The sequence below is a fragment of the Haemorhous mexicanus genome, chromosome 1 (genome assembly GCF_027477595.1).
Source record: "Haemorhous mexicanus isolate bHaeMex1 chromosome 1, bHaeMex1.pri, whole genome shotgun sequence".
Lineage (NCBI taxonomy): Eukaryota > Metazoa > Chordata > Aves > Passeriformes > Fringillidae > Haemorhous > Haemorhous mexicanus.
Window position 1 is genome coordinate 111,931,339 of NC_082341.1, and position 21,161 is coordinate 111,952,499.

At 40.1% G+C, this 21,161-nt stretch overlaps 2 protein-coding genes across 2 annotated transcripts; both read left to right on the forward strand.

Annotated features, from left to right (window-relative positions):
* Window positions 1-98: 98 nt before the first annotated feature.
* On the forward strand, window positions 99-12,279 carry LOC132333890 (histamine H3 receptor-like). The gene is made up of 3 exons (XM_059859439.1): window positions 99-3,431; window positions 5,993-6,159; window positions 8,745-12,279. The coding sequence occupies exons 1-3, from the start codon at window positions 3,185-3,187 to the stop codon at window positions 9,537-9,539; spliced, it is 1,209 nt and encodes a 402-aa protein (XP_059715422.1). The 5' UTR covers window positions 99-3,184; the 3' UTR covers window positions 9,540-12,279.
* A 2,430-nt stretch (window positions 12,280-14,709) lies between these two features.
* On the forward strand, window positions 14,710-20,451 carry LOC132330925 (histamine H3 receptor-like). Its single transcript, XM_059853830.1, has 3 exons — window positions 14,710-15,102; window positions 18,071-18,237; window positions 19,991-20,451. Exons 1-3 carry the CDS (start codon window positions 14,856-14,858, stop codon window positions 20,321-20,323), a joined length of 747 nt encoding a protein of 248 aa, XP_059709813.1. The 5' UTR covers window positions 14,710-14,855; the 3' UTR covers window positions 20,324-20,451.
* Window positions 20,452-21,161: the final 710 nt, after the last annotated feature.

Consider the following 21,161-nt stretch of genomic DNA (forward strand, 5'->3'; position numbering starts at 1 on the left):
CAAATTTTCTGTTTCTTACACATGTGAGCTCCTTGTTGTGAGGACAGTGCAGCATCTGGAACCATTGCTCCATCCCACCCCTTCCCACCAAGCAACAGCTGACTAATTGAAAACGTGGATTTCTCATCATGTCTATTCCTGGAGTCTTGTTTTAATAATTGAATATGTCTTGTATTAATAATTGAATTCTGTAGTTTGTTGTAGTGCGACTAGAGTAATTCATATGCCAGGTCACTTACAGAGTTTTAGATACTCTTTTGTGAAAGGAAAACATTGAGTGTGGTGTTTTGAGTGCCTGGTCCTGCCTGTGCAGTTCCTGATCAGATGCTAGACAGGGATTGCTTGGTGGTATATGGAAGACTGAACATGGGCAGTGAGCTAAGAAATGTGATGAAACTGCTACAGAATTTCTTTGAGGATTGTTCTGTGATGGTTGGCACACCAGCAGCCTGTTGAAAAGATGAGAATTTCATGTTGCATAATTAAAGGAACCAGTGAAATAGACCATACAGTCAGTGAGCAAGATGAATCCCCTGTCCTTTAAAATGTCTGAAAATGGACCATCAGAGTGAAAATGCATTTTTATTTTCACACAATTTCTTTCAGAGAGAGCATGAAGTACTGTCTTACTGTCTTGTGGACACTTTTGGTTAGAGAAGTTACAGTCCCTTCCTATTTTGGTTTGCAAGCATTTCCTAAGTTTAAACTTCCTTTATTCTAAGAAGTAGATACAACAATAGAAAGAGACTTCAAAAATGTCTGACAATGACTCTTAACTTTAAAAATTCTTCTGGGACATTATTTTTGTTGCTAAACTGAAGCAGCAGTTTTAACCATTTTTGTTAACAGAAACTATAAAGTTTTTAAGACATACTGCTCACTTGTGGAAGAGTTACAAATTTCATTACCTGGCAAAAGAAAAAAAGAAAAGAAGGATGATAGAATTAATTTATACCCAGAGTACAATTGCCTGTCATAAAAATATGTCAACATAAACCAAATATTACCAGGAAAGGGTGGATAGTGGCTTTTATCTTTTTGGCCACTCTGTTTTAATATCTTTTTACTTTCCTGGTTTTGTTTTGTTGTTCTGAAAATGAGTCAGGAGTACAGCTGAACACAGGTTAGCCATTACAGCATTAGAGTTTCCTACACGGTAGTATCAGAAAGATTTTTTTTTTTCTTTGTGTCTCAAATGTAAATGAGCAGACCAAGATATCTGCTCTCTGATTGGGGTACTTCCTTGGCTGAGTATCTTCTAAAGAACTGCTTGGTGGTTTCAGTGTCAGTCATTTCCTCTAAATGTCCTGCATGCATCTGGAAATTTTCCATGCTTAAATATGAAAAGTCATGTTCTTAAAATCTTAACTTTTAAAAGTGAGGATAGTTGTCTTTCTCACAGCAGAATACCAATTCTGGACTGTTAGTAATTTCTTCATATTGCAGGTAGTTCAGAGTGGTGGTTCTACTGTTTAGTATGTGTTTAATGTGGGGGGAAAAGGGAAGATAAAGATAAGACATTTACTTGTGGATCCTGTTGCCGTATTCGTCTTTGCTATATGTTTATTGCCTAGCAAGTCTATTTCAGTAAAAAATGGAAGCAGTTTAGTAGCTGCTTCAATATTTTTCTAGCCAGACATGTTCTCGACTGATTTAATCCTTGTCATAGCCACACACAGAGAAAAATTCTGCTAAAAGCTCATGAAGTGGATCTCCTAACTTCATATACGTAGATGCCTTGCAACACACAGGCTTTCCAAGCATGGTGTAGAAGAGTTGGGTATTTAAGATTTCAAGAAATCAAGTTAGATCTAAGATCAAATAAGAAATTTTGAGGGAGGGAGGGGGAATTCAGTTAGGCAGCTATATACTCCAGGAAAGCACTCTGAGATTTAAGCCATGGTACAAAGTTCGCTGGCTCTCATGATCAACAGTGAAACTGCTGAATTTTGTTTGGATGCTGCAGTATGGCTAGCAGAAGAGTGGCTACTGGTATTACTTAGTAACAGTGCCACAGTATGTTTTCTGGACACAAAATAACATTAAACCAGTGATAGACATACATGCTGTCAAGATATTTGCATGGATAATAAAGTTTTGCATTTTTGTACTACTGACATTCAAGCATTTAGTAAAAGCACTTGGTAAACACTAATGAATTTGTTCCCACAACAGAGGTGAAGACACGAAAGCCAATGTTTTTCAAATTTAAGTATTTAAAATTAGACACCAAAGTGTTTTTAGAACCCATGAAGAAAAAAGATTGAATTTTTACAACTGTAGAATACTCACAGCTCTCTGCAAATGGCTTCATTACTCATACAAAATACAAGCATTTGTACAAGACACACGATTTTTCCCACCAGTGTGGAAAGAAAAGCCTCATCCTGTTAAAGTTAATTGCCAAACTCTCATTCTCATTCAGGGGGTCTGTATTTAGTTCCTGGGTTCTGGGGAAACAGCAGTTGGTGATGTGTTGCTGAAGCTGCTGCTAAGATTTTTGAAACTGATTTCAGTGAGAGTTTTGAACTTTGAGGGTTGGACCATTACAGGTAACTACTCTGGTAAGTAATTGTATGTATACTTATTTACATCATATCAGGTTTTAGCCCCAGAGTGCGCAAAAAGGAGAACGGCAGCACCAGCAAAGTCGACCATGCCTTTCCTCAGCAAAAAGTATAAATATAGAAATAGGGAGGAAGCAAAGGCTTGCTGAATTGCAACAATATCAGATAAACAAGGATAAAATTAAAAAGCAGTTTAAATTATCATTATGATATGTACACAGGTTGAAGAAAAAAAAAATAGAAAAAGTCGAATATAATGCTAGCAAGCAAAACCCATCAGGGAGGGAGGGAGGGAAGCAAGAGGGAACCTCAAATCAACCCTCCTGACCTCCACAGATAAGGATCATGTTGCTTAAAGAAGAACTTGCACTTTAAAATACGAGCTTGAAGAAACTGTATATTTCTTAACCAGAACTCTGCTTTAAGAGAGTCTTAGAAAAACTAGATATATCTAGTATCAAAAGCTTTTTATTTTTTCCCCTCCTGAGAAAAATTTTTTTGGATGCTTATTGGATTTTTGACCCATCCTATTTTAACTCCTTATGAATCTCAACCTTTTTGGATAACTTTGCCAGATACAGCTTCCTTCCCAGACTGACCTGAGCTGGATACCCACCATGAACAACAGCACTGCTGAAATTCTGCACGCGGCTGAGATGTGTAACGAGACTTGTTCCAGCCAGCCGCGGAGCTCCGAGTTCTCCCTGGGTGTGTTGGTGCTGCTGGCTTTCCTCATGGTGTTGCTGTCTCTGGTGACCATCCTTGGAAACATGCTGGTGATCCTTGCTTTCATTATGGACAGAAACCTCAGGCATCGGAGTAACTATTTCTTTCTGAATCTTGCTGTTTCTGACTTTGCAGTGGGTAAGTGAGAGCTGTGGAGCCATGTGCTAATTGTGTTGTGGGACTCTTAGGAGAAGCACTGGTGTTTATTTTCTGTGTTTTTTCCTCATGAGAGAACTATTTCCCAGTTGTGTCTGAGGGAAGGATGGGGAATGGTGGAAGCTGCATGAAGTATTTTAGCAGCCTATTATTTTTTAGAAAATAAAGGATGCTTTTTTAAGTAAACAGGTACTGTTAAATATTTCAGGATAAAATACTACTGTGGGAATTTTATGGACTAACAAAGTATGGGAGCTGATTGTGAAGAGTTTTGGCTGAAATTTAGATAGTCTAACCAAATATTGTCTGATAGCTCTTGCATACATGGTCAATATATTCTATTTCAGTCTGCTATCACACAATACAGATCATCACCTGACATTTGTTACTAAATAGCAACAAATGCTATTTTTACACATTTTCCTGTTCATGCTCTATATAGAGTAATACCTTAGGAATATGTGTTTGTATAGGCAAATAAAAAATTACAAATAATGCAAATTCTAAGAAGTTTGATGCTACATATATATTTATACATAAGGAACATTTAGTTTTGAAACTTGTACTGAGAAAAAGTACAATTAAAACAGGAGTGTGATGTTCAGTTGGAGACTGAAGTATTGCAATATTCTGTGAATTGTTGAGTGTCTTTGCAAAAAGCCTTGGTTAAATTATTGAGTGTGTAGAAGGATGGTTTTAAATAGTTGTGGCTATTTAATGAAATCTATATTCTGACCTGTCATATCACAAAAATTTTTTTAAGTACACTTTTAAGAAGTATTCTGAGAGAGCAGAAGAAACTTTTTAAAAAAATTTTTTGCCAGTGCCAGAAGTTCTGTCAGAGGCACAGCTTCTAACAGTCCTGTCCTTGTGATGTTCATATCTCCTTGGATGATGTTTTGATACCTCCCTGCATATGCTTGATGTCTTCTTCCAGCTTATTTCTGGCTTGTTGTGCTGCAGAGCTCTTGCTGCCTGCTCTCCAGTTACAGTGCACTGGAAAAAAACAGAGCAGTGAGCAGAAAACCAGTGGACAAACTGGTGTTCTCTCATCTGATTCACCATCTAGCATCATACTGAACAAACACCAGCATCTAGCTGAGACATACCAAGTACATAATATCCTCTGCAAAAAAAGGAAGTATAGCTTACTTGGCATTTCCTACTTTCCACAATTTTTTGTTTTGTGATATTTCATTTACCTGAATGTCTTGTTTTTAATTATAACTTTTGTTAAAAGCTTTGCCTTTGTCTTAGTTTGACTTTAGAGTCAAACTGATTTGTATTTTTGTAGCTATATGATTTAGGTTCAGGGTATGCCTAAATTATCCTTACTTTCTTCTTGATCTAAATTACTAAAAGCTTGCAGAATCATTTGCTTATTCTTTTAACACATCTAATCTAGCTGCTTTTGACATTCAGCAATTTTTGCTTTGTCTCTGTGCTTCAGTACCTATAGCTGGGTTTGAACAGAGATCTCTTGATTCTTAGTACAGGGAGAGCAACAGGAAGATTTTTATGGAAATGGAAACTCTCAAGATACTCTGTTGCAGGAGTACAATTAGAAAGTGCAGTATTAGGTAGTAAGTCTAAAGTTGAAACCAAGTTATTTCCTGATGTGAATGTTAAAATCTGTAATGTTTTACTCAAAAGACAAAGTGCTAATTGCTCTGTAAATGCAGTGATTCCATTTTGTTGCAGCCTTGTTGCTGTTCACTGCATTTCTGCATCCCAGTTGACTGGGATATTAGTTAGTTAGTTCTTCAGTCTCCCAAGGCTGTGTTTGGATTCTGTGTAGGGTGATCACCTCAAAATCCATTAAAATGAGGTCATATTGACACTTTCACAACATTTGGATTTAGCAGCCTAAATTTAGGTAACAATGGGTGTGTGTGGGTCACTCATGTGTTCCCACAGTCTGGTGCGTTCCCATAGATAATATCCTATCAGCTTGCCCCTGAAAAGTGGTTATTATCAAGATTTAAGATGAGGAACAAGGTTAGGCTGGGTGTTTTTAATTAACTGTGCTGTTCTTGTCAGCCTTTTGATCATATAGTTTTTAAAATTAGTCCAAAACTTGTATTTCTGTAAGAAGTTAACTTCTGGAACATTTTCTGACACCTATGCTTCTAAGAGGATGCAAGCATGGCAATTGGATAATTTGTTATAGAAAACAGTGAATTGCATTGGGGGAAAGTTGTTTTTGTTTGTTTTAATTTCACCAGATTACGCAGAAGAGTGTTTACTTCAGCAGGCAGGGCAGTCAGCTGCTCCTTCTTTTAGCAGGTGGTGTTAATTGGAGAGGTAACAATGATACATAATAAACATGATACATCTTTCAGAGGGGTAATAATTATAAGAATTAATTATAAGACTAGTACCTAGCTTGTCGTAAAGGTTCTTTGGTTGCAGGATAATACAAAGCCATCTATGTGGCAATTCCAGGCAGTATGGTCAATCTTTTATCAGATACTGCAGAAATACTTCTCTGCTCTCATGCAGTGCAGTGCTGACTGACGTGTGCATTTGGTTTCTTTTCACAGGTGTGTTCTGTATGCCGTTGTACATCCCTTATGCCCTGACAGGGACATGGCACTTGGGAAGGAGCCTGTGCAAGCTCTGGCTGGTCGTGGACTATCTCCTGTGCGCAGCTTCAGTGTTTAACATCGTCCTTATCAGCTACGACCGTTTCCTGTCCGTTACAAAAGCTGTAAGACTAACATTTCTATTTATTGCTTTATATATGTTGGGATTTCTATAAAACTCAGAGCATTTCACCATTGACACTGAGGTAAATGGTGCTTTGTTATTGGTACCATTTTTTAATAAAGAAATTATGATGCTTCAATGTTGTGCTGGGACTTAGGACATTGCCTTGCTGTGATTTCAATGTTACCCTTGTGCCATTGGCATTAGAAGTTATTTAATTACACTACACAGGAGATAGGAAGGTCCAGGTGGGAAAGAGACAGCAAGCATGTGGAGAACTTGGGCTCTGGCCATGAGAAGAGTTGGTGGTGATGAAAACTAGGTTGAGTCAAGGATGTGCTTAGGCTTGCATAAATTTTGTAAGAAGAGCATTTGGAGAGGCAATGAGACGGACTGAGTGATGATCAGATGAGGATCTGAATTACTGCAGGGGGTGATTGACATGTGCTGACAATGAGCAGTTGAGTGGTAACTGATCCCTTGAAGCAAATAGAAGAATTAATCAAAATATGTGGAGAGGTAAGAGATGTTTCTTGAGTGTTGTCGTTCTTCTGTTTCAGAAGATATCCAAGGAATCAAGGAAGAAATGTTATCATTCACAATTTCTAAGCTCTGCTTGGTGTTTGGTCATAGAATCTGAGAATGGTTTGGAAGAGACCTTAAAGATTATCTGGTTCCAACTCCCTGCCATGGGCAAGGACACCTTCCACTAGACCAGGTCACTCAGAGCTCCATCCAACCTGGCCTTGAACACTTCCAGGGATGGGGCATCCACAATGTCTCTGGTCAGCCTGTTCCAGTGCTTCACCATCCTCATAGCAAAGAATTTCTTTCTAATATCTGACTTAAAACTACTCTCTTTTGGTTTAAAGCCATTGCCCCTTGTCCTATCTCTGCTTGCCCTTTGGATCCTGGAAGGCTGCAGTCAGGTCACCCCAAAGCCTTCTCTTCTCCTGGCTGATGAGCCTGCTTGCTTCAATGACATGTTTCATATTGGACTGGGAGGTTCTCATTTGGGAGGTGCTGATACAATACCTAATTGCTTTCTCTTCTTCCCTAGTGGTGTGGTTTTTACAGTTAGTTTTTGCTAGTTTGTTGGTTTTGTTTTTTGGCTTTTTGGGTTATTTTAAGCTGAAGAGTAAAATATAAGAATCCCTGTATTTAAGACATTAATGAAGCTGCAGAGCTCGGAATAAGAATAATGTAAATTAAAAGGGCCTCTGTAACCTATTTGAGATCCATGTTCTTGTGCCATTGCTGATGGTCTTCATTTACATTATCACATTCTGTTTTTCTTCTTTAGGGTATTAGGATGGAGTGAGTCTAGGAATGTGTAACAGGGCTGTTATCCAAAGAAAAGCCACCATGCTTCCTCATAGACTTGGGATCTACCTCTGCCTCTGCTGCAAAGTTAGCCTGTGGCCAGGTTCCAGTCACTCCAGACTTAATAATTTGTGAAGCTGTGCCCAGCTTCCTATTTTCTGCCTCTAAATTGAGCTGCTTGTCTTGCACAGGGTGGCAAATTCATTACTGCAGACCTGGAGCTGTGCACGGAGCTAATACGATGCTTAAAGATGTAGAGGAGTCTGAATCTTCAGGCTACACATATTTAAAACAGAAAATCCAAACCAATGTGCATAAACTGCTGCTCTGATACTTGCCGTTGAAATAGGGACAATGCCCTTTGTGTGCTCTGTGGCTGTGAAGGTGCCATTCATTATTACTTGTGTATCATGCAGGTGTTCCTCTTATGAACAGTATGGGAAGCTGATGAGAAAGGCAGTTCTGAGGAAAGCCTGAGATGCCAAAAGTTGAACAGTAGAGAGGAAATAAAATTGTCCAGCTCTTCATTAACTTATCTTCTTGTGCTATGAAAGATGGAGGGGACCAAGAGTATGGCTGGGCTATTACAGGGTGGACTTAGGTCTTGTATTTCCTAACCCTGGATGATTTTATTTTAATTCTTAATATGCTGCCTGAGTAGACATAAAAGCATCAAGATTTTCAGTAGTGGAATGAACTGTTTACAAGGTAAGACTAACATTAAAATAGAGAAAATAGAGTGATTCAATGAGGCAGGGGGTGTTATAGTATATGTCTGGGATAGATTTTTCTGCATGGTAAGAGGAAACAGTATGAAAAATTGTATTGTCTGGTGTTTGCAGTCTCACAAGGCAACCTGTCTTATATAGAAGGCTCCTTCTTTTGCTGGGCATGTAGGAACTCCCACAGCTGCTTTCACTCTCTGCTGAGTCTGGGCTGATGAATCATAAACCTATTTCTTACCAGTTCCTTATTGCTACTTTACTGTGTGGTGGAAACAAGCTATGTCCTTTCATACCTGGAAGCCAAATGATAATTTAGCCATCATAATTCCTGCTCCTCTCCTATGTCCAGTTTTAAAATAAATCACAGGGCTGCAATGTAAGAAGAGCAAGATTAGCAGTTTTTCAGAACCTTAGATAAGTGAAGACATGTCTGGACAAATAAAGAACACATACTATATTTGGTTTCATTACATATGGTTTTTTGACATAATTTCTCCCAAAATGTTTGAATATGTGACATGTCCTTTTTCCCTTGCAGATATCTTACAGAGCCCAGCAGGGAATAACATCCAACCCTGCCATTGAGATGGTGGCCATCTGGGTCTTAGCATTCCTCCTGTACTGCCCAGCCATCCTGCTTTGGGAGCACGTGGCCGGACACAGCGTGGTAGCTGTGGATCAGTGCTACGCCGAGTTCTTTGACAACTGGTACTTCCTCCTGTGTGCATCCACCCTGGATTTCTTTGTGCCCCTGGTCTTGGTGACCTACTTCAACGCGCACATCTTCCACAGCATCCGGCGGCGCCAGCTGCGTGGCAGCGTGCAGGACTGTGAGCCTCCCAGGAGCAGCAGCCTGTCCTGGAGGTTTTGTGGCTTGCCAAGGCCAGGGGCATCATCTCCTTCGTCAGAAGCAGAGGACAGTGTTTCATCGCTAACGCGGTCATGGAGACCAGCAGTGGGGGCTAATGGTCCATCTCGAACAGAAACCAATTCTACAGCTCCCCAAAAGAACTTTTCTGCTTCTTTCTGTTCAAGATCTGGATCAAAACTGCAACGGGACAAGAAAATAGCAAAGTCTCTTGCTGTAATTGTCTGTGTGTTTGTCATTTGCTGGGCCCCATACTCTTTATTAATGATTATCCGTGGGATCTGCCAAGGAGAGTGCATCCATAACTCCCTCTATGAAGCAACCTTTTGGCTTTTGTGGATCAATTCCTCTTTGAACCCATTTCTTTACCCTCTCTGTCATGTGAAATTTCGAATGGCTTTTCTGAAGATATTATGTCCCAAAAAGTTTGCAACATTGAGATCTGGTAACACACCTTCTATTTAGAGAGGTAAAAGAAATGTCTTACAGATAAGGTTCCTCTGTTATTTAGTGATACCTTTTCATATGTGTCGTTGGCATGAATAGAGAAAAAACCCATTTGTTTACTAATGACATTGTTTAATAGTGCAGCAGTTATGTAATGCCCTGATGCTGCTACTTTTCAGGATCTCATTTTTAATTTTGCTGGTATGATCCTAGATTAATTACTGTCTAGTGCATTGAAAAGAATAATAAGCTTTGCTGGATGTTCTCTTGGTTTGTGAGTGTGAGGGATGTTTTTTCTTTCTCTTTTTTTTTCTTTTCTTTGTTTAATACATAGAGCTGGCACTGTGAAAGAGCTCTGCTCTTGCTATCACAATAGAGAGTCACTGGAGGGAGATACCTACTTATGTATGTGTTGAATTAAAATTTATGTTCTATTTATGAATCTAAAGCTATCAGTGAAGAAGCAATACTGCTACATTTTTAAAAGTTTCCAAAAATACTCACATAAGCAGTATATTTTCATTTCATGAACTATTACAAAGACAAGAGAGTTCCCTTCCTTGTTATAATCCCCACAGTGAGCAATATGCAAGTGAATGGACTGCCTAACCTGCCATATCTGTCCTTTTCAAGTTTTAATGTAGCTCATACCTGGCATTGCAGAACAAATTACATGTAAATTAGTAATTCTGAATGATTTTCAGAGAATGAAATTTTCCATGCTATGAGAATTTTGAGACTGGTGATCAAAAGTGTCAGACACAAATGGTTGTTAGTCTTTTCACCCATACTGTTTTTTCACCTGACAGTGGCTACCCCTTTGGTCATGCTTAAATGATATTTAGTGCCAGATCTATGTACTATGTGATTGCCTAAAAGATAGGCCAGGCTTGGGCACGTGATCACATTCCTGTTGAATTAGCAGAGCAAGCAATGCTAAGTTCATACTGGATTTTTGATTTTGGCTGGCTGTGTGAGAATAGACAATAGCCTCTCGAGTGTAAAGCTTTACAAGTGCAAAGATATTCCATCAAAATGTCTGGAACAAATTTGATCTGACAGAGTGATTTTTATACTAGATCAGTGCTTTGTGTCCTGTTACTGTGACATTATATGGATTTTCTCTGCCACAGAACAAATATCAAACTCGATTTTTTCAATTAGGGAGCAAGGGCCATATTTACTGCTTGAGAATGAGGTTTACAGAGGTCTGGAAGCTGATGCAGAGATATCTTAAGCAGCTCTTAACAAACAAAGCAGTTGAATGTCCAGTGCTGAAAGGAGTGAGTAGATGTCTTGGAGGAAGCCACGGAGCTTGATTACACCCCATTCCACGTGCCAAACTTCCTTACCATGTATTGAGTGTTGTAACTCACCCAGAAGGCTTTCATGGATGGGTAAGTGAGAGTCACTGGCTACATCTTTCCCTCTCCTTTTGTGTAATTTTATTCCTCTTTTTTTATAAATATAATAATGTATGAAATATGGAAAGAGAAATCTGATGCACAGAACAATGAAGAGCAGCAGTCAATTTAAATAGTTTTTGATCTAATTTGAAATTGGCTGTAGGAGTGTTGCCATAACAGAGTACTCCTTTGCAAACACAATTCAAATGCATGGAAGCAGTCTAATTATAGCACAAAAGTTGATGGCTTTGAAGAGCTAGAATGTCTTTCTGTTCAGAGGTCTGGAACTGAAGACTTCTCTTGCCAGTTTTCACACTGCTGGAAGATTCTCTTTCACCATTCATCCTTGCTATGCTTCCATGCCTCAGGTGGATAGTGTTATGGATTGTGAGCCTAATTGCTAAGCTTCAGGAGGAGGTCATTGATTCAACACAGCTGTTTTTACTGTCATGAGCTGTAGTGCAGGCATAGATTTTGTGGGGCTTGTTTTTCTATGATGCTTAAAAAATCTAAACACACACACAGAGTTAAAACATTTATAGAAGGGCTGGTGTACTAAACATCTGTTAAATAGAGAAACTGAAGATGGGCCCAAGATAGAAATGTATTTGTGTTGTCTGCTTTCTATCCCTATGCTTTTAGTATAAAAATTCAGTTTGCTTTTTGGGCTTAAAGAATGTATTGTTCACTTTGGAAAAATAACCTACTAAAAAATTATTCACTATTTAAACCAGATAATCTACATTTTGCAGTGCTGAAAAACTAGATAGCCAGGGAATTTGCCAGGCAGCACAATCTGCAGTGAACTTGAAACAACATAGCTACTAGAGATCAGTGTTTTTTAGAGTCTGTTTTACACACACAGCGTTCAAACTGTTTTCTCACACCACTCCTTTGTATTTGTGAATGAATTTGTTGTTGAAAATTTTGCTTAGTGCTCCCAGGGTAAGTCAAGCACTGGGTTGCTGTGCCCACAGCTTTAAAGCTGTCTTGGTCAGGGTGGCATCATAAATATTCTCCCTTGTAAATCACAAAGCAGACATTTTTCAGGGTTATGGTAAAATACTTGTTCAGCATATGTTCTTTTGCCCTGACTTAAATGGATATTTCTTGACAAAGGGTTTTCTAACACAAATCTCTCTAACCAGTCACTCATCCACTATTTCATGTCCTTGAATTTTCTTCTGTCTTTGCAGATGTTCAGTAGGCCTTCTAAATACATGGTGACAGTACCTATATGACTTTGTGAGCTTCAACTCAAAACACAGCAGTTTTTTTTACAATATGACCTTCTCAGATTTAAAAAAAAGAAACAAAAACAATCAACAAATAAAAACATATGTTGGAAGAAATTGTGTTATCTTTTGTTTGTTTATTTCTGGAACAAATATTGAACCCTAATGATTCTCCTAATGTCCATGTCCTTTATTTTCCAAAAGAAATATCACATAGATTTCTCCCTGAGTGCCACACAAAACTATGATTACATTTGATTTATTCCCTAATTATAAAGGCAAATGACTACATTCCCCTTATCGACTAATCCAGTAATTTTATCAAAGAAGACAACCAAGTTGCTCAGGCATGATTTACCCTTGGTAAGTCCATGCTGACTGTTCCCAGTTACCTTCTCCTTCCAGAGATCCTCAGAAACACCTTTCAAGGGGACTCCATTATTTTCCCAAGGACTAAAGATAATCTGACCTTTTGTCCTTGTGGTAGCATTTGAAAATCGTTGCAACATTTGCCTTTCTTCAGTTGTTGGGAATCTCCCTTTATCTCCACGACCATTCTAAGAGGGTAGAGTTCTCTTGATAGCACAGTGGGTTCCATGGACTTTTATGGGTCAAGTCCCCTCAAGTAATCCTGCTTTATTCTCACCTGCTTGTGACAGTTCTCATCTTTGAACTCATTCACTAAGCATGGAGGAAAGGGAGACCTAGTTAGTGAGGAATGAAACTAAGGAAGCACTGGGTACCTCAGCCTTATCTGCACCAGCTGTCACTGGATTACTTGTCCCATCCAGCAAGCTACCCATATTTTTATTTTCACCATTTTGCTGTTAATGTGTGGCTGAAGTTCTTCATGTTATCCTTGATGTCCTTTACAAACATCAACTATAGGTGAGCTTTTGTTTTCCTAACATCATTCTCATGTGGCCAGGCAACAGTTCTAAATATATCCTTTGTGTTCTGTCCCTCCTTCAAACTCCTTCATGTTGCCTTTTTGCATTGTAGTCTCCAGGGTTAGCCACTGTCATGATACATCTACTTGTTTTCTTGAGAGCAGGGATGGACTATTCTTGTGCATGGAGGCTGCTGTCCTTAGAGGCCTGCAGCTCCCTTGAGCCCCTTGTCTTTTGGATCTGCTCCCATGGGTTTCCCACTACCACTTTCCTAAACAGAAGTCTGCTCACCTGAAGCCCATGGTCTGCTCTGCTGTTCTTCTTCCTCATCCCCTTTAAGATCTTGAGTTCCACTACCTCATCATCACTACATCTGAGTCAGACACTGACAGCACATCCCCACACAGCCCCTCTTTACCACTGAGCAGGTGATTCAGATGTGCATCACCCCCATTATCCCACGCAGGGGGTCTGAAATTTCCCCCTGACAGCCTCCAGGAACCTTGTTCACTGCTAGGACCTGATGTGTTGCTCTTCCAGCAGATGCCATGAATGCTAAAGTCAAACATAAGAAGCAGGTTCTGTGGTCCAGAAGCTTCCTTAAATTGCTTAAAGAAGGCTTCATCACCTCCTTCACCCTGAGCTCTGCAATGTGCTCTCACCATAATGTCACCCATGTCAAGTGTGGTTTGGTGACTGCACAGGAAGCTTGAGTACCTCCCCTTTGCTTCCCAGGCTGCAGCTGTGCACACAGACCTAAGGCAGCTGTGTCTCACTGCCACATTTTGCCATTCCTGAGGTCTCTTCTGTTTCTGTCACCCTACTCCACTTGCTTTAACGACTCTTTACAACATAATTCCCTTTGTTCCTCGATACGGTAGCAGAGCACTGCATCTTTCCTCCCCACATCTTGCTCACCCTCTCTTTCCTTGTTTCTTGCCCTACATCTTCCCAAGTACCTGGCATTATGGCTGCAGCTTGAAATGCTGGTCACTCGGTGTGCCATGGTGCTACAGTCAGTGAGTGTCAGCCACAGCCATGGCCTACCAAATTCTGTGCACTCCCACCAAAATAAACGGAACTGTGATGAGGAAGGGGTATCTCTTCTAACACCTGAAAAGGGCGAAAGGCGCTGAAAGGCTTGGTACTTCATGGAGTAAAGGCTTCTCAAGGATTACTTGGGAGGTGCAGGACTAGATGGGCCACACCATAAAGACCTCCAAAGTCCAAGTACTTGGTTTCTTCTGCCAAGAGCTTCTGGTTAGGGTGAGCTGAAGAAGTATTGGGGATGCTTCTGCTGCATGGTACCGTATTATAAATGCTCTGTAAACAGCAACACTAAGAAATATCTCTCTGTTATTAACTGTAAAATTTAAAAAGTGGTATAGCAGCAAGTGCAAATGTGTCTACATTTTACTGTAAGGGAAATAGAATTGTAGTAATTTTATTCCTGTTCACCACTGTGGAGGTGAAAATGAGATATGGCTTCAGCACAATTTGATGTGCAAAACCACTCACACATTGCTAATACGCAAACTGCTTGACTGTGAGAAGACTTGTTCCATGTCCAGGAAAGAAACTGATTGTGAGGTGTGTTTTCTAAGGCCAATAGGTGCATTCAGATCAAGAAATGTCAGAGAGCCCAGGTCTTGAATTCTTGTGTTCCATTTTTTGGATATTGTGAATCTTTTCTTTTTATGTTTCAGTATTCAACCCAGTCTGTTAATAGACTTGTCTCAACTTTTTGGATAACTTTGCCAGATACAACTTCCTTCCCAGACTGACCTGACCTGGATACCCACCATGCACAACAGCACTGCTGAAATTCTGCACGCGGATGAGACGTGTAACGAGACTTGTTCCAGCCAGCCACGGAGCTCCGAGTTCTCCCTGGGTGTGTTGGTGCTGCTGGCTTTCCTCATGGTGTTGCTGTGTCTGGTGACCATCCTTGGAAACATGCTGGTGATCCTTGCTTTCATTATGGACAGAGACCTCAGGCATCGGAGTAACTATTTCTTTCTGAATCTTGCTGTTTCTGACTTTGCAGTGGGTAAGTGAGAGCTGTGAAGCCATGTGCTAATTGTGTTGTGGGACTCTTAGGAGAAGCACTGGTGTTTATTTTCTGTGTTTTTTTCTGAGCAAACTATTTCCCAGTTGTGTCTGAGGGAAGGATGGGGAATGGTGCAAGCTGCATGAAGTATTTTAATAGCCCAATATGTCTCAAAGTATGTTACAATGAGAAATGCATTCTTTTCCGTACAAATACTTTTAATGTTGTATTATATCAGAATACTTCATGAAGAGGTTGTTTGCTGCAGTTTATGATTTACCCTTGCCTCTCCAAATAAAAGGTGCTCATCACACACTTCAGAACAGCTTATATTTGGCAGCTATGTGTGATACATCCAGGTAAATGAATTACTTCTCTACATAGTACTAATGGTTTATGAATGTACTATACTACAACAAGACACTTTATCACCAGGACTTTTTACTGGCTTCAGCTTCACACAGGCTATTGATCCAATGGGTTGCTTGATATCAGTTTGACACCCTGCTGGCATCCCTCATCTATATTCCTAATTGATCCCCTCTTCCCATAGCATCACTGCAGAACTCCAGGAGAGTTTGTTGCTGGAGCTGCCATGGATCCAGTCCTGGCTGGTGATGCCAAGTGAGGTGATGGTGGAGTGAATGCCTTTTGCAGCACTCCTCCACTGCTGAAGCCAGGGACACAGCCCATGCAGCAGAGAAATCCTGACAAAACCATAGTCCTGTGGCAGATGTGCCAGCAAATGTCTTGACTTCAGGCTGGCAAGGAGCCTTTTCTGCACACAAAGGCTTTCTCTTCAGGATGGTCACAGAGACCATTATGCACTGAACTGTGAGAAAGGAAATCGTGGCCACAGACCTACTGCACTTCTGATAATACCATCGCCCCAAAATGCTGTTCCTTTGCTCTGTTGAGAAGTGTATTAGTTTAGCCTTTAAGGTTTTCCTTCATTTATACCATTTATAACATGTGTTGCCTTATTCTGGGACTTGCCCCATGGGGCAGAAAACGATGCATATGATGAAGCTTTTGTGTAGTATTGTCCACAAGGGTCCCAGGATGAAGGAAGAGATGAGAAAGTTGACTCCATGTATCAGCAAGCTAGGTTTATTATTTTATGATAGAAAATATATTAAAACTATACTAAAAGAACAGAGAGAAAAGATTTCATCAGAAGGCTAAGCTAAGAATAGGAAAGGAAAGAATAACAAAGGCTTGTCTCGGACCGAGACAGTCTGGACAGGTGAACTGTGGTTGGCCGTTAATTCCAAACACCCAGATGAGACCAATCACAGATTCCCCCTTTTGCATTCCACAGCAGCAGATAAGAATTGTTTACAGTTTGTTCCTGAGGCCTCTCAGCTTCTCAGGAGGGAAAAATCCTAAGGAAAGGATTTTTCCTAAAACATGTCGGGGACAGCTTTTGTTTCCTGCTAAGACAGACAATTTGCTGGAGCTGTTATTTCATTGCTCAGGTCTTCTGCAAAAGTCTGTTTCTCCTCACATCTCATAGTTTAGTCAAAAGAGTTAAATATCTACCTTCGGCATCTGTTCTTTGCGGCTGGTGCCTCATGCATTCTTAAGTCAGCCGAGAGGAAATGATTGCCATCAATATTGGATTGGCCTATACAGACTGCAAATTAAAGATTTTGTCTCTGACATTGGTCAGGAAATGCTTTATTTTCTGAAATTGCTGTGGGGTTGTTTTTTTTTTTTTTTTAATTTATTTAAAGCCTGGAATATTTATGGGGATGTGATTCATGTCTTTTTCATCCACCAATTAGTAAAAGAAAGAAGAGCTTCAAATATCAATACTTAAAACCTGGGGTTTGCCTCTATATTTATATGTATAGCTAAAAGCAGTAATTTCTTTTTGACAGGGTGCCAAACATTGATCCCATTGAAGTTCATGAGAACATTAGCTGTTATCAGCAATCAAGAAAAATGAGTATTTAGTACCGAAGTGATGCTGCTTGTATTTAAGGAATTTGTTAAAATAAGCCGTCAGTATGGAAAGTGCTGTGAGCATTTCCCTGGTGATTACAGTCTGGCAGCTCATTGACCAGAGTTTTATTGTCTGTGGACCACCTCACCCTGGATATGTTTAGTAACTTCTAAGACCTTGATGGACTTGTCAAGAAAGGAATAATCTGGAGAGTTTTAAATGGATCTTGATGCAACATATAATTTTCTATTTGCCTCTGGTAGATCAGCATTTTCAGGAAGGTGGAATCAGCTATTGCACCACACTTTTGAAAGAATGTTGCTGTTAAAATCAAGAAGTTGCTGGCTTAAAAATAAAACACAAACCTGGTTTTCTTAGTGAAGAACTTCAGTGGAAGGTCTTTTGGACAAAACACAAATTTAACAAACCAAAATAGTTCTGGAGTTATTCTCAGGTAGAGAAGAAACATGAGATTAAAACACTCCTTAAAAATGAGAGTTCTGCTGTGTCTGCTCTATCTCTAGTAGAACACCACACACACTGCCCAATATATTGTCTTCAGTTTACAAATGCTGACCAATTTTACAGGAATAACTGCCATTGGCAACATCTGCAGATGGGAAACTCTAATACAGATGAAAGAATAGAGGAAATAAAATGATGAGGTTACCTATCAGAATGAACTACAGTGCATATATGCTGCAGAACTAATTTTATATCTTTAGAGAGTCTAAGTTGGTAGACTTGGATTTTCTTCTCCAGTAAATCCTTATTTGCTGAATTGCTTTCAGCTTATTCTCAACAATCAGCATACATAAATCACACTAAAGTCTAAGACATGGAAAGTCACTATCAGATTTAATGGGAATTTAGGAACTTATGTATATAAATTGCATAGTCACCTTAATAGATTTGTTGATTTTTTTTTTTTAACTAAATGCCAAAGCAGTGTGTCTCTCTGCTTCCAGGAGTTTGCAATCCCTATGAACCCCATGGTGTTTTTGTGGTTGCTGTCTGCAGCTGAGTTCTGCATGCCCCTCTACATCCCTTACAGCCTGACAGGGAAATGGCACTTGGGAAGAGGCTTCTGCAAGCTCTGGCTGGTCATGGACTATCTCCTCTGCACAGCTTCGGTGTTTAACATTGTTCTTATCAGCTATGACCGTTTCCTGTTGGTTACTAAAGCTGTAAGTAACCTGTTTAGAGCTCCCCTGATTTTTTTTCCTGGGATGGTTATATTCACCAGCCTTTGCCATGTTGATGAGCATAAGCCCAAATTTAATGAAGATAATACCCCTCAAAAATATACTGGCATGTGGTGATTATTAGGTATTTTGCTGCAAGATGGGGTGAATATTCTACATTGGGCGTGCTTCAATGCGGAGCCAGTCAACCAGGAGTTTTCTCACAATTTCTGCTGCAAGCTGCTGTCATGTTACTGCCTGAGGAAAAGCAGTCTTGGGGGTAAAAAGGGTAAGGCAGCAGACTGGTAAAAAAGGGGCAGGGAAAGAGGAAATTCAGGGTAAACTGGATTTGGGTTTGAACTTAAAATCAGGGATGAAAGTAAAAGACATTGGAGCTAGGGCAGTAGAATAAAGGACACTGAGGAGGGTGTCTAGACCTGAGATGGGGTCAAAAATTATTCTGGATAAGACCGGGAGCAAGAGCAAACAGGCAGAAAGTGGAACAAAGGGCAGACTGCAATCATTGCATGTAGATATGCAGCAATAAACTCCTCTTTGTGTCTGGAGCAGAACCCCAAACTTCAGACACAATCTGCCTCTGCTTTCTGCAGAGAATCCTATGCACCTGGTGGGAGCTTTATGTCTTGGGCCATGCTAGGGGTGGAGCCCAGCGTTTCTCACCTGCCGTACTGTTAGCTCAGGTGGCAGGGAATGTCACAGAGAACCAAAGGTTCCAGCTCTTTTGTGTGTATGAGACTGTCAACATAAATTCTAGTCATGCAATAGAATTTCAGTCATATTTGTGGTAATTAATTTAACTTCCTATAACTGCTTTCTGGTTTTATTTTGTTATTTTATTTTATTTAAGGAAAAAATCTTGGAAACTAAACACCAAAGTTTTCGATGTGTAAGAAACCTTATGCTGGAAAGCCAAAGACTCAGCATTTACAAATTGCAAAATTCAGAGCACCTACACAAATGAAATTAAGACCTATGGACATTTGTATGACAGTTCTAGTGACATTAACTCAACCTTTTGTTATCAATTGCATGTCTAAGCTTGCAGAATTACACATTTGTTCTATGAAAGGGATGAGGCAGGATGTAATCCACATTGTATCTATATGTTCAGCAACATATATCGGAAAATATGTACTGGCCCTGGAGTGGATGTAGAAGGAAGAAAATGGGTGATTTTTTTTTTTTTAATTTCGTCAGCTAAGGGCTGTGGTGCAGGTGTGGTATCTATTCCTTCATCCTTAGGAATTGTCTAGCAAGTAATTTTCTTATAAGTTAAGTCTATGTGCCACCTTTTCTGTTGAGCACCATGATGCATACTGGTATATGTTTGTAAAATGCTGTAAAAAGCAGTGCAGTTGCCAGTGAGTGGGAGTCATGCTCCCAACAGCTTTAAAGTGCTAATTCCTCTGGCACTTCAGACCATAGGTATGTCAAACAAGGCATACCAAATTACTAGGTACTGATGGATGATCGAGTTTTATCCCATGGACCTGGACCTGACATTAACAGTGTCAGGACCCTAATATTACAGTGACATTAACTTGTAGAGAGACAACGCTATGCTCTGTCAGCATCAATGAAATGAATGGGTGAAAGCTTGGGTGAGCTTCAGCTGATCAGCACAGCCACATCTCTGTATTACCAAGCACCTCTTGAGTTCATCTCCAGCTGCTTCTCTTAGTCCCAAAATGGGTCTCTACAAGTCTGAACTTTTAATGTTTTTTTTCCCGTGCAGGTATCTTACAGAGCCCAGCAGGGAATAACATCCAACCCTGCCATTGAGATGGTGGCCATTTGCCTGCTTGCTTTCCTCCTGTACTGGCCAACCATCCTGTTTTGGGAGCATGTGGCCAGACACAGCGTGGTAGCGGTGGATCAGTGCTACGCCAAGTTCTTTGACAACTGGTACTTCCTCCTGTGTGCATCCACCCTGGATTTCTTTGTGCCCCTGGTCTTGGTGACCTACTTCAACGTGCACATTTTCCACAACATCCAGCGGTGCCAGCGGTGTGGCAGCGTGCAGGACTGTGAGCCTCCCAGGAGCAGCAGCCTGTCCTGGAGGTTTTGAGGCTTGCCAAGGCCAGGGGCATCATCTCCTTCGTCAGAAGCAGAGGACAGTGTTTCTTCTTCCATGAGACCAAAAAAAGAGTCTTTGGAAACTGACTGCTCATCTCCATCCGGAGACACTTCTGTAACCCCAGAAATTGACTTTACTGTTTCCTTCTGTGCAAAGACCAGATCAAAACTGCAACGGGACAAGAAAATAGCAAAGTCTCTTGCCATAATTGTCTGTGTGTTTGCCATTTGCTGGGACCCATACTCTTTATTAATGATTATCTGTGGGGTCTGCCAGGGAACTTGTGTCCATAACTTCCTGTATGAAGCAACCTTTTGGCTTTTGTGGATCAATTCCTCTTTGAACCCATTTCTTTACCCTCTCTGTCATGTGAAATTTCAAATGGCTTTTCTGAAAATACTATGTCACAAAAAGTTTGCAACATTGAGATCAGGTTCTTTTTAGAAGGAAGAAGAAAACCAAGGTCCAAGAGGAGATGAATGAGGTATGTAAGTAGCCACTGTTTGAAAATAGATTTAGTCTATTCCAAGAGATTAAATTAGTTGGAGAGTCTAAATAAGCCTTCTGTGAAATGTCCTCCTGCACACAAATGTGCATGACCAAGGTTTGTGTACTTTTCCCAGCTTTTTGAATTGGTCAGTTAAAGGCTATTGCCTCTGTCTGACTTTCCCAAGTAATCTATCCACATTATCTTAATTCTGATTGCTGAAAATGTTGTCTTCAGTTGCAGTACCTCTTATATTTGTGTTCACAGGTGATATAAAAGTTAAAAATACAATAAAGTTGTATATTACCCTTAGGGTCAATAGTATTCTAAAGTTGCTATCTT

Coding starts and splice junctions, on each gene's coding strand:
- LOC132333890 (XM_059859439.1), top strand. CDS start 3,185: ATGAACAACAGCACTGCTGAAATTCTGCACGCGGCTGAGATGTGTAAC. Junction 3,432..5,992: donor TGTTTCTGACTTTGCAGTGG/GTAAGTGAGAGC, acceptor TTCTTTTCACAG/GTGTGTTCTGTATGCCGTTG. Junction 6,160..8,744: donor TCCTGTCCGTTACAAAAGCT/GTAAGACTAACA, acceptor TTTCCCTTGCAG/ATATCTTACAGAGCCCAGCA.
- LOC132330925 (XM_059853830.1), top strand. CDS start 14,856: ATGCACAACAGCACTGCTGAAATTCTGCACGCGGATGAGACGTGTAAC. Junction 15,103..18,070: donor TGTTTCTGACTTTGCAGTGG/GTAAGTGAGAGC, acceptor TGCTGTCTGCAG/CTGAGTTCTGCATGCCCCTC. Junction 18,238..19,990: donor TCCTGTTGGTTACTAAAGCT/GTAAGTAACCTG, acceptor TTTCCCGTGCAG/GTATCTTACAGAGCCCAGCA.